This window comes from Magnolia sinica, chromosome 17 (genome assembly GCF_029962835.1).
Source record: "Magnolia sinica isolate HGM2019 chromosome 17, MsV1, whole genome shotgun sequence".
In the NCBI taxonomy this organism is placed as follows: Eukaryota; Viridiplantae; Streptophyta; class Magnoliopsida; order Magnoliales; family Magnoliaceae; genus Magnolia; species Magnolia sinica.
Window position 1 is genome coordinate 72,778,858 of NC_080589.1, and position 16,064 is coordinate 72,794,921.

The following is a 16,064-nucleotide window of genomic DNA, read 5'->3' on the forward strand; positions in this document are numbered from 1 at the left end:
AGTGTGATGGATGATACACAGACACGTAGAAATTGCATATTTGGAATATAAATAATTCAAATTAAACGGTACAAATCATTTTTTTTTTTTTGAGTTTATATTAATCATGACCCAAAAATTAGGCTTATTTGATCATTCGAATATCAGATTACTGGACAACTGCTGGACGGTTCATATTGAATAAAAAACAATGGTTCTATTTCAACGAACAAGCATCTAAGAACCAGAGATTAGATTTCTTCAACGAAACTGATTTTGGAATTATCACTTAAAAACAGAAAATCCTACAATTTAATCGGTTTAATTTAATTTATCTGATGGCCTGCGTATCAAGCGACATATGCAGCCAGAGTATAAAAAAAGTCCCCCATATATGCAGGAGATTCTCCGTTTCGACTCCTTCACGCTTTTTTCCTCTCCGGATTCGACGGAGAAAATCCCATTTCTACACCGCGGAAATTCCTGCCACTCTCATGCCGGAAGCCATCGGATTCCGGTGAAGCTCGTCGGATTTCCAGCGACCTTTACGGCTCAAGCGAAGAAATCTCCTACTATAACTAACATAGGAGACTTGAACTGCTCAGAAATGGTTGGAAAGAGCTCTCGAAGATTCTAGAAGTAAGCAGTACAGCCTTCTTAGAGTTCCGTCATTTTCTGGTGAAGTTCGTCAGATTTCCGGCGATATCTGCGTCTCAAAGGCAGATCTCCCGCAATAGAGAATATCGGCGATTTTCACGGCTTGAAGATAGAAAAGGAAAGAGCTCCGATACCGTCCTGACGGAATCCATCAGATTCCGAGCAGATCGCCATATTTCCGGCGTTTCTCTAGCTTAAAAGCGTTCCAGAACCTGCTTCCATACCTGGAGATTCCCGTCATTGTCCAACCGGAAATCCGCCGAGAAAATCAGCAGTAAAAGCTCCAGCTGTTTTTACAGCTTAAAAAAGAGAAGACGACAAAAATCCGGAATCCGTCAAATTTCGAGCAGATCGTCTGATTTCTGGCGTTTCTCCAGCTTAAAAGAGATCCAGAACCTTCTTCCACACCTAGAAATTCCCGTCAATTTCCAACCGAAAATCCGCCAAGAAAATCAGCAGTAGAAAGCTCTAGCTGTTTTTACTGCTGAAAAACGGAAAAGATACGACAAAAAGCGGCTGTCTTGTTGAAAAAAGAGCATTCGACAGCCACAAAACCAGAAGGAGAGAGAGCGAGCGAGCGGTGGCATTAATGAAATGTAGGTGTATGTATTTGGACCGTCTTTTGAGTAGTCAAGGAGGGCAATAACGGACTTTTCGAAAAGTGAATAGCAAGTTTGAATGCGAGCATATGGAAGAGATTTGGGGGAAGAGAATAGCAAAAGCAAAAGAGATTTGCAGGTTTGTTCAGTAGCTCTGTATTTTTGCAGTGGTGAATTCTGTTGTTTCTGAAGGAATCAGGGCTTTGAAAATGCCAAAATACGGAATGTAGGCAGAGTTGGGGTTTTTGAAATTGCGAAATGTGGGGAGGGTTTTCCAATTGAGGGGACGGTGGTTTGCTTCTACGTCGGAATCTTCAGAAACAGAGAAAAGGAAGAAGGAAACGAAAGAGAAGAAGGTAGAAGTTTATTGGTGAGGATGGCGGATGAAGAAGAAGAAATGCGGTCCTTGGCATTGACACCAACATGGTCTGTTGCGGTCGTATTGACGGTCTTTATCGCCGTTTCTTTGCTTGTGGAGCGCTCTATTCACCGTCTGAGCTCTGTAAGTGGCTTTTTGTTACCATTCTTTTTGGAAATTTGGCTGTTTTTTATTCTGTTAGATTGGATATTTTTGTGCTTGTTTGGATCCCCCACAAATTCGGACAGGGTGGAGTGTCATTTCTTCAAGATTATAATGCGATAATTGCCTAGGCACTTTGGGAACGTTTGTGGGGATGGGCTGTTTAGGGTGTCTATGCCATCTTCAAAATGCAAATTGCACAAGGCTCCGAATGGATGGACAGCCCCATAGTGCAGGTGGTGGGATGCGCTCGCTGCATTTTGGGGACATCCAAACAGTCTGTCTTGCATTTGTCATAGAACTGTTACGGTTATCGTTGTTATTCTGAGATTCTCTTTAATTCTTATGCTCAAATGGTTTAGGGGAGAAAACTACCTACTATTGGGCTGCTTCAGCTGTGTCGGGTTCTTCCTTCTTCATCTTCTTCTTCTTCTGTCTCCTTGTTACGCTTTTGTTCATTTTCAGTAGCCACAGATGTTGGTTGCCTGAATTTGATGGATGATACTACATTATCTGATTGTAAGTTGGGGTTAATTGGCTGAAATTGATGGATGATAGGATATTATCTGATTATAAGTCGTGGTCTAATTATATGTTGTCAATCTCTAGATCTTATTAAGGTTGAAGTGGAGAAGTTTAGCATGTAATATGCAATATGAGTAGTGTTAGTTTTGTTAATGCAGTTCTAAGTCTGATCCGGTTCTTATTTTCACTTGACAGAGACATTATCTTTTATAACACCTAAATATCATCTGGGTTGTTTTTTAATCATAGATTTATTTTTTACTATCTGAACTTGCTTCTTCTTCTTCTTCTTCTTCTACTTTTTTTTTGCCATCTAAACTTTGGTAATCTCAAATTGTAATTATATAGCATTTTGTACAAAAGTCTGTATGTCTGTAGATTTTTAAGTTACTTCATCTTGCATGTAAGTAGTCAGATTTGAGTCTATTACCGCATATACTATTGACTTATGCCAGGCATCACAGACACTAATATCGGGAATAATAATAATAATTTTATTTTATTTTATTTTTAAATAAAGGAAACCTTTGCTTTTCTTTGAAAATTTTAATGTTGCACTCCATCATTTTTCTTCTCACGGTGTTCCATCTCTTCAGTGGTTGCACAGGACCCATCGGAAACCATTATTTGAAGCACTTGAGAAAATGAAAGAAGGTATATTGGGTGCTGTTGATCATTGGAAAGTATGCTTTTCTTAGAAACTTTGATTTTTAAACAAGAATGAACTGTCTGAAACTCAAGCTTATTTATTTTCATATCTTTGATTGCTTGATCATAGTATTGGCTCATTGCTTTGGTTTCTGTGCTGCAGAACTGATGCTGCTAGGCTTTATATCCCTCCTCCTCACGGCAACGTCAGGCTTGATTTCAAACATTTGTATCGACTCAAAGTTCTACAGTGGCAAATTCTCTCCATGTACCAAGGCTGAGCTTGAAGAAGATCCTCCAGAAGACGAGAAGAGTAAACATGGGGAACGTAAACTGTTCACAAGTTCTATCATTCATCACTCATTGAGGAGGGCATTGGAGGGTCTGAGTCAGAATAGTTGTAAAAAGGCACGTGATCAAATTATCAGAATCACTGAGATACTGTCATAAGCTATAGCTACACTGGTTTTTAGTACCTTGCCACATCATTCTAACGAGCTACTTTTTGGATTTTTTTGGCTGATTACGAATTTGATCTTATGTGCAGGGTCATGAACCATTTGTTTCATATGAAGGTTTGGAGCAGCTTCATCGGTTCATCTTTGTTATGGCGATAACACATGTATCTTATAGCTGCTTAACAATGCTGCTGGCAATTGTGAAGGTGAGGAACTTGTAATAGAAATAAGTTAATTCATAAGTCTTTAAATATTTGTAATAAAAGCAGGTTAGTCTATTAATTTTGTTGGCTTGAAGTTTCTTGTTGTTATGGCTTTGTTCCGCCATATGTGTACCTGGTCACCATAACTAATTTGTATCACCCATTTTCACCCCATCTATTAGATAATTAGGATTTTCCAATCAAACTTTTTTCTTTTCTTTTCGGGGCTATCAAAGGCTCTCGAAACTGTGGATATGCGAAGTGTCCACCTCAGTTTAATGGATTTGGATCTGGATTTCTGTCGCAATTACTAACTTGGTCAGGTTTGGGTTGATGGATCTAGATTCAACTAGAACTTTGGTCGGCAGGTCACGTATCCATCGGGTACCAGAATATATGATTTTTTAGTGTTATCCTTTATTTAATTATATTTATAGTTACTTCAAAAACTATATCAAAAAGCATGTTTCTAGAATGGACCCAAATGCAAATCCAGAGAACATGAGTCTGGACCCAATACTAGACCTGGTTACGGATCAAACCACATTCCACATTCTAATTCATGCTCAAAACTAGACCCAACAGGTCCTAGATGAGTACTTGAATCCAATCGGATTCGGATCCAGTACTGCATTCAGTACACGTATTTGAACATGGCCGGACCGATTCCCTTAGTCATATCTGGATATGGGTACACAAGTAAGCAACCTGAACCTGACCTATCGACAGCCCTAGTGGTTTTGGCATGGTGACCTGTGAAGGGAGTCCTGGAGTTGATTGAAGTTCCAGATTGATGACTAGACTGCCACGTGTCCAGAACACCTCATGTTCATGAATTTCCTCGATCATTCTTCACAGACACACCACATCTGTTGCTTCCTTTGCTCATAGTGACTTCCACTGTGGTGTCAAATCCCAGTGTTTGCTTTTTTCTATGGAAACATTCTTGTACAGTTAACTGCATTCTACCAATAAGATGGGACTACTTTGTCATAAATTTGATTTGAAGAGTGAAAAACCCCCCAAAAAATGGGGAGAAAAAGGTCCATGTGGTTTTAAGGATAAACTCCCCGTGTATTCCTCAAATTAGGAGGCAATTGAGAGATATTCGTTAGGTTAGATACCCTTGATTCCAAATTTCAAGTCTAATACTAGATGCAAGGGTCACTTCTATTTACCGTGCCCAATTCCATATGAATGCTCTGCACTTCACTTTCTCAGGAGCAGATCTGTTTCTGTTCAAGTCTCTTTCAAGTTTCAACAAAGCCGCTACATTTCTTAAGGGCTTCGAGAGTTATTTTCAAAGTACTTGTACTTTTGAGCATTATACAACACTGTTTGCCAGCACAACCTTAGCATGAGCTTTGTAGAGTCTTTACATGGAATTTCATCATGTAGGGCATCCCTTTCTAACGCATACTTCTTCCATTTGGATCTTTATCTGTAGTAGAATGTGTGTTTGCCCACAACTTTGAGTAACTGTGCTTCTAGAGTTTTATTGCCTCAAGTTGCAAGCTGAGTTTTGATCCTCTTGCTTCATTTCTTTGCACAATACCTTTTTAGTGACCTTTATAACTGGAAAAAGTGGTCTGCGAATGCAGTTATACATGCAAAATGATCTACCATTTCTGCTCTTATAGCTCTTGTTGTAATGTTTAGTTTGTAACTGATGAAAGTTCACAGTCTTGTTATGTGTTCTCCAAAAAGAAAAAAGCAAATAATCATCATTTCTTCTTCCGAGTCTCCAAAGCCTATTACTATGCTTACATTATATATTTTGTTGGCAGATCCATACTTGGAGGAACTGGGAGGATAAGGCTCACAGGGATCAGGATGACTTGTTAGGTAGTAAGCTCTTCAGCGGTGCTGGAAGAATTGTACTCCTCTTAATTCGTACATGCAAGATTCGGAATGTATGAAAAATATTGCATGCCAATGTGTTCTACCAAATCAGGCACACCGCATTATTTAATCCATGCCCCTTTACAAAACTCAAATACTAGTTACAGTGTGTAAACTATTCAGAATGAGGCTAAAAAGCAACAAATGTGACACACCCAGCCCAAATTAATATCAGTTTCCTTTCAGCTAGGAAACCAAAACAGGATAATGAAATATCACATGTATGTCCAAGTTTTACTAGTTTGGTCAGTAACTCCTATAAACATATCTACAATAACCTTCGTAGTAGTAAAAAATGACAAGCATGCATTTGTCTTCATACATTGTTGATAATTTCATGTATATCTTCACATAAAAGAGCCACACGCCAGATCCTAGTTAATGAGAATGGTCTCATGATTATGGTTATGCATGTTAACTCTGAACTTTTGTTAGAGTATGCTAGATTATAGTTTATGTATGTACCCTGATCATCAGCAACTGTCCAGCCTTGCTGGTTCTGATCATCTCTACAAACAGAGTCTGCAACAACCTGCCACTATTTCCAATTCATCCCTTGAATCTGTACTGTCCGAAGGCGCTTTTGTGAGATCCATCTGCACCCATTCCGAACTCCTTCCTGTCAGCCACCCCAGATCCAGAACCCATCCCATTTGCTCCTGCCCATCCCTAAATCTGTTCCAGAACTAGATCTACGACCCAGATTGTTGCTGCGACCACTGTCTACTATGTCCATTCCCGACCACCGCCATCTATTCCCACCCAACCACCCTGAAGAAAATTTCCAGGGAACCACTGATTACTGAATCTGTTGGAATACCACTGGTACTACTTGTCTTCCCTGTCAACCATATGCAGCCCCATGGCAAACCTTGATCCTGTATCAGCAGAAGTGTGGTCGGCTCGTAACCCAGCAGACAGAGCTGCACCATCGTCTCTACCATCGTCTGATTCATCTACAGAGTGTGCATGAACCGGCTCATGACACTAACAATTTTCTGCACATAATGAATGCCAATTAGGCATCACAACATTAAATGGTTGGTCATTGCTATTTTTTATTATGACTCTTAGGTGTCATGCATGAACATCATAGTCTGTGGTTGATCTTTTTTCCTTGTCTTACTATTGGCAGTTATCAACACATTCTAACTCATGTTGTGACAGACATCACCAGAGCATTGACGCTGAAAAGGCAATCAACGTTTGTGAAATTCCACACTTCAAATCCCTGGAGCAGAAATAGATGTCTTGTTTGGGTGGTAGGCATCCAAGTTTCTGCAAACTCTGTATGCATTATTGCCAGGCTTTTGCTTTTCTTCTATTATAATATTGTTGCCATCAGTGCCTGATATTGAGCCTCTTGGACACTTATTAGTTTCAAATGCCCAAAAGCTGTTTGTGCATTATAGACTTCATACCTGACATAAGCAGGATAATTTTACAGCTGGAGTTCAGTAGTGAAAAATTCTATTGGAGACGAACAACAAACCTCCCCCAGTGTTCGCGTTCCTGTAGTTGACGTGTTGGCTGACTAGGCTGATACAGGGTTCGTGGAATATCAATTTGTGGTGGTCCTAGATGCATCTCTTTGCAGATTTTGTCCCACTTCATGTTACTAATGCGTATATGAGTTGATTAGGATAGTTATGGGCAATGTTATATTATCGAGTGAATTTTACTAAAAAACTGCCTAATTAACATGTAATTTGCATTCTGTTACTTCAAAAAGGTTTTCAAAAAGCTACCTCATTATTGATATAATTATCATTCCACTACCTTCCATTGCATTTATTTAACGGCCAGTTGGGTGGGTGTGCAAGCAAATGGGTTGGCTACTTGGGTGGCTCCATTGTGATGTTTATGTAAAATCGATCTTGACCGCCACGTGTGTCACCTTGTAGTAGGTCAAGGTCCCAAAAAGTTACCTCCATCCATGATTCAGGTGGGCCACATAATTGGAAACAATGTACATGGCAACGATCACCGTCCAAACTGTTTCCCTTAGTATGGCCCACCTGAATCACGGGCGGACTTAATTTTTAGGCCCCACGCCTAAATTTTGGTGTGACATCTAATGGTTGGAGTGGATTTCATATAATCATCATGGTGGGCCATGTAAAAATCAAGGGTACACGTCTCTCTCTCAACTGTTTTCTTTGGTGTGGCCCATTTGAATTATAAGTCAACATGATTTTTTAGCTCTGGGCTAAACTGGGATCACACATCTAATGGTCGGAGTAGATTTCGTGTACGCATCACGATGGGCTCTGCCAAAAAAGGAGTCCCAGCAGCCCTCTCCAATTGTACAGAGAGATTATTTAGAAAAAAAAAATACGGAATTGTATGGGATGCTGCTCTTGATTTTGATGGGGCTCCACCATGATTTTATGTAAGATCCACTTTGACCATTAGATATTTATTCCCATATTAGGCCCAATGACAAAAAATAGGCAAGACCTATGATTCTAGTGGGCCACGCCAATGCAAAACAGTTGGAGAGAGACGTTCACTTTTCTGTTTATCAGTTCCTTCTAGGATTTCTTTCAAGCTATTGCCGTCTTGGATTTTGCACTTGAATGTCTTCCTTTGTTTAACTTCAGAAAGCATCATCAATATTTCAGGTGTCTCACTCAAGAATGAGGATTAAGTTTCTTTTGTGACTCTTGTCTACACGCATTGCTCAAAAATGTTCAAGTGATATTTATGGTTTTGTTATTAAATCTTCTTTTGCAGACTTGTTTTTTCCGCCAATTTGGCCATTCGGTGGTGCGCGCTGACTATCTTACACTCCGTATGGGTTTCATCATGGTATGCAATATCTTGAAACTTCTATTGGCTGCTTTGTGTTTTGTTTCTCATGGTTTGGAAGAGAGCTTTATGTTTCACACTCTTGTTCCCTCTTTATGAATGACTTTCTTTGCAGATAAAACTCAAAAGACTCTGTTTTATGGTTTTGAAGAGAGCTTCATGTTTTGCACTCTTGTTTCCTCTTTATGAATGACTTTCTTTGCAGATAAAACTTAAAGAACTCTCTTCCTGTGCATCCTTCACTTCTTCTACTACTTATTATTTGTATCTAAGGATAAATTAGTGCATCTGCTTTATTTCTGAAAAAGTTGCTGAACTTGAAAAGGTGTCTCCTCTTCAAGTAGGCTGTTTGTTTTGCTTGTGTATTTATATGTACTATGTGACAAAGACACCCAGGCTCCATTCCCTAAAACATGCCTCTGTCAAGCAGATGTGCCATATATGCATGTCAGACACACATTTCCATGCCTTTCAGGAAAAGAAAACCTTACCTTTTCATTTTATTTAGTTTTTGGGTATCAAGTACATGCTATTTATATTCTGTTTTAATTTTTTTGTGATCTGGATATTTCTTATCCTTTAAGAACTATACTATTATCTCATGAGTACTTTCCACATTACCACATAACTCTTCAGGATGTCAGCATGTTCGCATTTTCAGGGCCACTGTGTCTAACACCTTATCTACATTTATGCACTAACATGTCCATGTTGACGCTATTTATTAAATAGCCATAGTTTCTGATTTTCTGGGTGGCTTCTTTTATTTTTTGGTAAACTATGCCTTCAAAAAATAGCTCCATTGGTTTGTGTCCTTCCATTGGGAAGTTTTGAGTACATTACCTCAAGTAATTATTTTTGCTCCTATTTCTTGTTTATTCATGACAGAACCACAACCTTGTGCCAAAATATGATTTCCACAGCTATATGATTCGCTCTATGGAAGAGGAGTTCAAAATGATTGTTGGTGTGAGGTGAGCTAAAAATGTCTTAAGATTTCTTTTTTCCTTTTTCAAAAATGACTAGAATCATTAAAGCTCCAAAAAACAATACAAGGCACCAAGAAGCGATGTTGTCATTAAAGCTCCAAAAAACAATACAAGGCACCTTCTAGTCAGTTGCTCATGTATCATTCATTGAAGCATGCAAAGAACTCTTTCTACATCTCTGTATTGACTATCTAGGAAAGTTAAGGGTACACGCTTGCATGAGGGATGAAAGGGAAGTTGGGGGCTTTGCATCACGCGGGTGTGAGATATGGGCCATTCGTCGGGTAGGCACAATGCGAGCATGCCTTTCTGCAAAAAAGACTGGTCTAGTGATCATGGGGTCTCAGGTCTGAGAAAAAATGGATGGCAGAAAAAAATGTCCAATGTTCCATATTCCACTTACATTCTGCCAACATGATGCGGACTGGCCTGATTTTTTTTGTTTAGCGTATGCTCATTGTGCCTCTGACCTGATTAATTGCCTGGGTGTTGCATACATATGGCATCCACCGCATGTGAGAGATTGCACTTCGCATTCCTTGTCTGTATTTATTATGCAATGAGGTTTTCTTGAGACTGTTCCCAGCTAACATGCTTGTTATGTTGAATGCATTGCAGTGCACCACTTTGGGGATTTGTTGTTGCTTTCATGTTGTTTAACATAAACGGTAAGGCATGTTGTTTAGGAGCCTAAGTTAAGTGATTAAGAATCTCTCATGGTTTTAAGAGTCGGATGAGTCTCATGCGCCTTTCAGACTCGGTCAGACCTGATCTGGTCCACAAGTCATGCCCCGAGTCACCCCCGACTCGTGCGAGTTGCGAATTGACTCAGGGCCAGACGAGTCAGGTTGAGTTGCCGAGTCCTTTAACCATGGAACCTACCTGAATTAGTTCCTCATGTGTAATGTGGGTTCTACTGTTATTCCTGCAATTTTATTCAGCTTACCCACTAATCGTCGGTATCTGTATCCTATGTTACAGGATCCAATCTCTATTTCTGGATAGCCATTATTCCTGTCACTGTAAGTTTTTACTCCAGCGCAATGCTATCATTTCCTGCTTATTTGTCTCAGGCAGCGATTTGTTTGTGTTGGAAACTGCGACTCGAATACACCCAACACATTGTGCATGTTTTTCCAAATGCACCTCAAAACAAGTACACGTGTTGACATGGCATCTGTGGGACAAGAGCTCTGTGCATCATGTGGTGCCCACCATGTAGATGATCGGGTGCCAAAATCTGGCTGATCAACTCATCAGTTGGGCCACACATATGGATTGGATGTCTGATTGTTGGCAAATTTCCTTAAGCCTCCGTTGTTTTCATGTGTGCGCCCAACACAATGAGTTGACCAGCCTGATTTTTCTCATCTACAAATTGGAGCCCATCTGATGCATGGACTGGATGTCCCACTCACAAGCCAGGTTGGCACTTTACTAAGCAAAGCTCTATAAAAGTTCAAAGATTCCCAAATGAGATAACCTATTAAAAATAACCTGATATTATTAAGAAGCTGTTGAAAAACATGTGTGTTACACCCATGCCACAATATGTACTGACAAGGCTAAAAGATGTAATTTCCCTTGTCCTATGACGGATTCTGATTCCAAGAATATCTGCTTGTGCAGCTTGTTCTTCTGGTGGGTGCAAAATTACAGCATGTCATTGCAACCCTAGCATTGGAAAATGCTGGCATAACCTCGACCTTCCCTGGTACAAAGTTAAGGCCCCGAGACGATCTTTTCTGGTTTAAAAAACCAGAACTGCTGTTATGCTTAATACACTTTGTCCTGTTTCAGGTTGGTTACTTTTCCACTTGGTATGATGTAGAAAAGTTACATTTTTTTTCTTTATTTTAATTGCCAATGTAATTAAAAAAAGCAAGAAAGAAAGAAGAAAGAAAGAGAAAAGGAAAAAACTTACATATCCGGCTCTTTTGATGTGAATGTTTGCAGAATGCATTCGAGTTGGCTTCGTTTTTCTGGTTCTGGGTATGTTCTCAGCCTTTGTTCAGTTCTTTTGTGTAGAATTTAGGAGATGAACTTTTCTTCTCCTTTCATTTATATTTTCAAATGGGTGCGTTCTTTTAACCAATTTTTAAAAACTCAAAAATCAGATCAAAGTTGATCTGCCGATTGCCTGTTTCAACTCCAACTATTTACTCGGTAGCAATATTTCATGTATCATTATCTTTATATTTATCGCACCCTTAGGATATGGAAACATGTATTGATATCGCAGATACTGAGGCGTTGTCAGAGGGAACATCGGGAAAATGGAGGATTTTTTCAATGAAACTTCAGGAGATGTTAAAAAACACATGATTACACACTTAAGACTTAAAATATTATGGAAAAAAAACTATAGATGATAGGTTTCCATTTTACAGGGGCCCAAACTATGCACTGTCAGAAAAAATATTTAACAAACAAATATAATTTCAGTGTACCAATTTTTAATAAATAATGCAATAAATCTGCACATATAATGCAAGAATTTAAAACACCCCTACGAAGAAATCTCTCCCGAAAATTTTGAAAAAAAATATGTTTTTTGTTTTTAAATTTCTTTTCTAGAACTCCATAGGTATTAAACACTGGTATCGTTGACAATACAATGTATTTATTTCAAAGGGCTGTGTGATATCTTGTAATATTGAAAATATCACTGATATTGGTAATATTATTGATATTATCGGTGATAACTTGTAAACTATGTCACTACCCCTGGTATTTGTATTTTTGACGTGTGATATAGATAATATTGGATGATAATATCCGTTATATTTTTAAAACCTCTTGGGAGGAATGATTTGATCCTCGAGAGAATATTTATTGTATCCTTAGCTCGTATAAGTTGGGCCCATGGTACTCGACCATTGATATGAAGGACCCCACTATATAGATAGGTATGCCTAAAAGCCTCACAGATTGGAAGATTACAGCCATCCAATGTTTGGATCTTTTTCCATTGAATGTAGACAGTTGTTACATTCCTTAACTGTCCTTTTTTGTGGGCCACAAGTCAAAGGTTCAGGATTATATGAGTAGGGAGATTTTGGAGAATTGCTCATCAATGGTGGCCTCATCAAATCGACAGTCTAGGCTCTAGATTTTAGAAACATAGACCCCATTTATACAGACTTGAGGGTCCTATACATATCCTGATGCGTTGATCGCCTAATTACCAGCCTTTTCAGGAACTTAAAAAAGAAAAAAGAAAAATTAAGAAGGAACCACCAAAAAAAATAAAGAAATCATGAAGAAAAAGAAATAGTAATAAGAATAGTGATAGACAATTTGTTAGGGAGATATATAGTTTAAGTTTAAAATTTGAATAGGTCAACAAGGACAAAACAAGAGGAAGTTTAAACGAGGAGTTAAATGATCTTTAGCCCAACGGCATATATGTAGTTCTAGGGCCTTGAGGTTTCTCTGTCATGATTCATCTAGGGTAGAGCATATGGTGTGCCGTAAAGGTCGTTATGGGGCTGTAAAAGGTAACCGTGGCAATTGTTACATGTTACGGGTTTGTAAAGGCTGCAATGGCCGTTATGGAAAAAAAAAATGACCCATAAAGGCCATTACAACCCCCCATAAAGGCCGTAGCGGCCCTGTAACGGTCCATTACAGGGCTGATACAAGTTTTTCGGGTTTTTTGCTTTTTCAATTAAAAAAAGAGACCATAACAGCCGTATTGGCTGTTACACTCCGTATTGTAAAGGTAACGGTGATGGCCACCATCACCGTTATGGAATACCTTGGGGTAGAGGCTTATAAAATCAGCAGCTTGGATAAGTGTACCATGGGATCTAGTTGCACAAAAATGGAGTCCGTGGACACTACGTCTCCTCTTGCCTAATATCATATAATCACTCAGATTAAAGTTGTTTTCAGTGATTTGGTTAGGTACATGCCTACTAAGGTATGACTTGTACTGTCTGTTTTTAAGTTGAACTAACAGCCTCTGATTGAATAACAGTGGCAGTTTGGGTACAATTCGTGCTTTATTAGAAAGCATTCGCTGGTATACACGCGACTGGTTTTGGGGTATGTGTTTTATGCAAATATCTCTCATCTGTATGTTATCTGATTTTAACTCGTTTTGGATATCAATTCGGCGGTTTATTACTGATGGAATTGCTTCCTGTGTTCTTTGTTGTCTTGTCAGGTTTGCTGGGCAGTTCCTTTGTAGCTATAGCACCTTGCCTCTATATGCTCTGGTGACTCAGGTATGAATCATGATGCTTTTAGTTATGGAGCTGCGTCTGTCTCCGGGTTGAAATTAGAATTTCAGAGAGAATCCATTTCAAATGCTTCCAATAGTTCTGTCCAAGGAATGTCAATGGTTCGGACCGATGTTTGACAACTTGGACCCCAAAATTGCTCAGTTGGTTTTTCTGCATCCAGCTTCGCTGGGTCAGTGTAAGCTTGCTGATTTTACAAAATTAGAATTTGGAGTTGATACTAGGTGCCCAAGAAACTGGTTGTCCTGAATTGTTTTATAAGCTTTGAGGTGACTCATGATTCACGTTCACCCTGCAAGCATCAGCTGATGGGAAGCCACGAACAAAGATGGTTGGATGGTCTGAATTTTTTGGCATGGGGGAAATCACGGAGCAGCATGAGAGAGAGAGAGAGAGAGAGAGAGAGAGAGAGAGAGAGAGGTCACCATAGTTTGTGTAGAATAAGAGGTCACCATAGTTTGTGTAGAATAATGGGAACTTCCCACCTGGCACTACCATGGAATGGGCCACAGTCAGAAAGTCAACTTCCCACCTGGCACTACCATGGGATGGGCCACGGTCAGAAAGTCATGTCGATGGATGATTCTGAACGTTGATTTGCTAAGTTGAATGTGGACCCTTGATGGTCTGTGTTCATATTATTGTCAGAATCATCCACCCCAAATGATTCATGGTCTGGACTGTCCAAATCCAAGAAACTTCATTTGAACCCGATTTAAGCCATCACTTCACTAGTCGCCAAACAAGAAAATGACATCTCCTAATATGGAAATTTGAATTTACGAGGATGGTTTTCATCCTCGCCAGAACTGTAGTCTACATATTGCTACAGTCCTCTCTTTTTATTTCATCTAAGAAGAACTCGCGTATGATACTTCCTATTTGCCTGATCTGTGCTCTGCAGATGGGTACAAACTACAAAGCCGCACTGATTCCACAGAGAATACGAGAGACGATGCATGGATGGGGAAAAGAGGTGAAGAGAAAGAAGCGGAGGCATGGTGTTGTGACTGATTCATCGACCATACGCACAGAGACTAGCACAATCTGCTCAATCGAAGAAGACGAGCAGCAACTGCTTGAACTTGAGCCTGCGGATTCTCGCATCGAGATTGAGTTACAGCCAGATTCTACCACTGCTGATCCATCACCGGTTGGCACTGAGAATTCAAGTAGGATAGGGACACCTCTCCTTCGGAGCTCCGCTTCTGTCTCATCTGGAGCCAGCTCGAATGCTCAGAGAGATGAAATTCAGAGATCGATGTCCATGCCAGCAAACAGACATTGAAAGAAGTGATATCAGTTTTGTTAAGGCTCCGTTTGGACATGCTATTCGGTTGACTTGCAATAGCTTGTCGATAGAGAGGAAACGACTAAATTGCAGTTAGGTAACTTTCTAGTCCAAATCGAAAGCAACACAAATTGCAATTCAGAGCATTCTCAAATGATTGCAATTGCAATTTGGTCAAGTCTACCGTATTGAATTAATTTGCGCAATCCAACCCAATAACAAATCCAAACACGGCCTATCGTTTCTTTAAAGAAACTACAATGTTAGTGCATAGATATGTATAGAAAAGAAATGGTATAACAGGTTTTTTGAGTTTTTTTTTTTTTTTTTGGTTTAACAACATCTGCCCCTCTTTTCTTAATGAAATTGAAAAGAAAGGAAATATAGTTATTGAATCTGGCTTATTTTTCACTTTAGTCCATTTGATACAATTCTATGTTTTGTCAAAAGCAGCTAATTACCATTCCTTTTTCATCATGGGCATTTTCAATTAATTATTTGTAGAGTTTTGTTGACCAAGACAGCCCATCTACGTGCACCATGTGTGCCATCATGCTGTAACAGTACAAGATCCAAGCTGTCCATTAGGTGGATCCTACTCAATATGAAGTTGGCCCAAAATCAGGTTAGCCCGTCTATTGAGTTAGCCACTGTTTAATAACAAATGGATGACTGAAGAAAGAAAGCACTGTAGTTTGAGTTCTAATTCATCAGCCTGTGTCTAACATTGTGGCCCACCTGAAGAATAGACCATCCTGATTTTTGGGCCAGATCATCTAGATTATTGCAAAGTCTGCTAAGGTCCAGTAGTGCAAGTAGTATTCAAATCATGATTATAGAGAAACACAAGGATGGGACAGAGGCCGTTCATCGAGCTGGCCACTGTATATCTGCCCTGGTCCAAAACAGCAGTTTGCACAATGCAGGGATCATCACCCACAACTTACATTAGAGCTGCAAAACCTCAGGCTCATCTGAAAGCCAACACTATAGACTTTCAAACATGACCAATTTCATGTTACCGACCATCGTTGATACCAAAAAAGCAGCCCAGGAAATAAATTAAACTGGCTAAACCCACTGTAACTAAGTCATGGTCCCAAAGCAGATACAGGTTGAACCATGTAAATTTCTTCTTAGTGAGACTCTTATCTGCAGAAAGAGGACTTCTGGGCATTTTATTTTTTTACCATTTAAACTGTCAATAAATGTCCAATCTAAGAGTCGATAATCAA

The 16,064-nt window shown here is 39.4% G+C and overlaps 1 protein-coding gene across 3 annotated transcripts; it reads left to right on the plus strand.

The window, feature by feature from the left end:
* Positions 1–391: 391 nt before the first annotated feature.
* On the plus strand, positions 392–15,248 carry LOC131230765 (MLO-like protein 11). Of its 3 annotated transcripts, XM_058226734.1 has the most exons (15): positions 392–1,737; positions 2,877–2,934; positions 3,092–3,336; positions 3,476–3,592; positions 5,377–5,437; positions 6,659–6,753; positions 8,228–8,302; positions 9,191–9,276; positions 9,910–9,959; positions 10,273–10,313; positions 10,921–11,091; positions 11,248–11,283; positions 13,274–13,341; positions 13,463–13,523; positions 14,443–15,248. In XM_058226734.1, exons 1-15 carry the CDS (start codon positions 1,612–1,614, stop codon positions 14,824–14,826), a joined length of 1,674 nt encoding a protein of 557 aa, XP_058082717.1. In that variant the 5' UTR covers positions 392–1,611; the 3' UTR covers positions 14,827–15,248. The 3 variants fall into 3 exon arrangements, with proteins under 3 accessions (XP_058082717.1, XP_058082715.1, XP_058082716.1); XM_058226732.1 differs by lacking the exons at positions 2,877–2,934; positions 3,092–3,336 and having other exon boundaries at positions 393–1,737; XM_058226733.1 differs by lacking the exons at positions 2,877–2,934; positions 3,092–3,336 and having other exon boundaries at positions 394–1,737; positions 5,377–5,434.
* Positions 15,249–16,064: the final 816 nt, after the last annotated feature.

Bases quoted from the DNA above. Each gene is read 5' to 3' on its own strand.
- LOC131230765 (XM_058226734.1), top strand. From the start codon at position 1,612: ATGGCGGATGAAGAAGAAGAAATGCGGTCCTTGGCATTGACACCAACA. The intron at 1,738-2,876 runs GTAAGTGGCTTT...CCATCTCTTCAG, and splicing joins CTATTCACCGTCTGAGCTCT to TGGTTGCACAGGACCCATCG. The intron at 9,277-9,909 runs GTGAGCTAAAAA...AATGCATTGCAG, and splicing joins AAAATGATTGTTGGTGTGAG to TGCACCACTTTGGGGATTTG.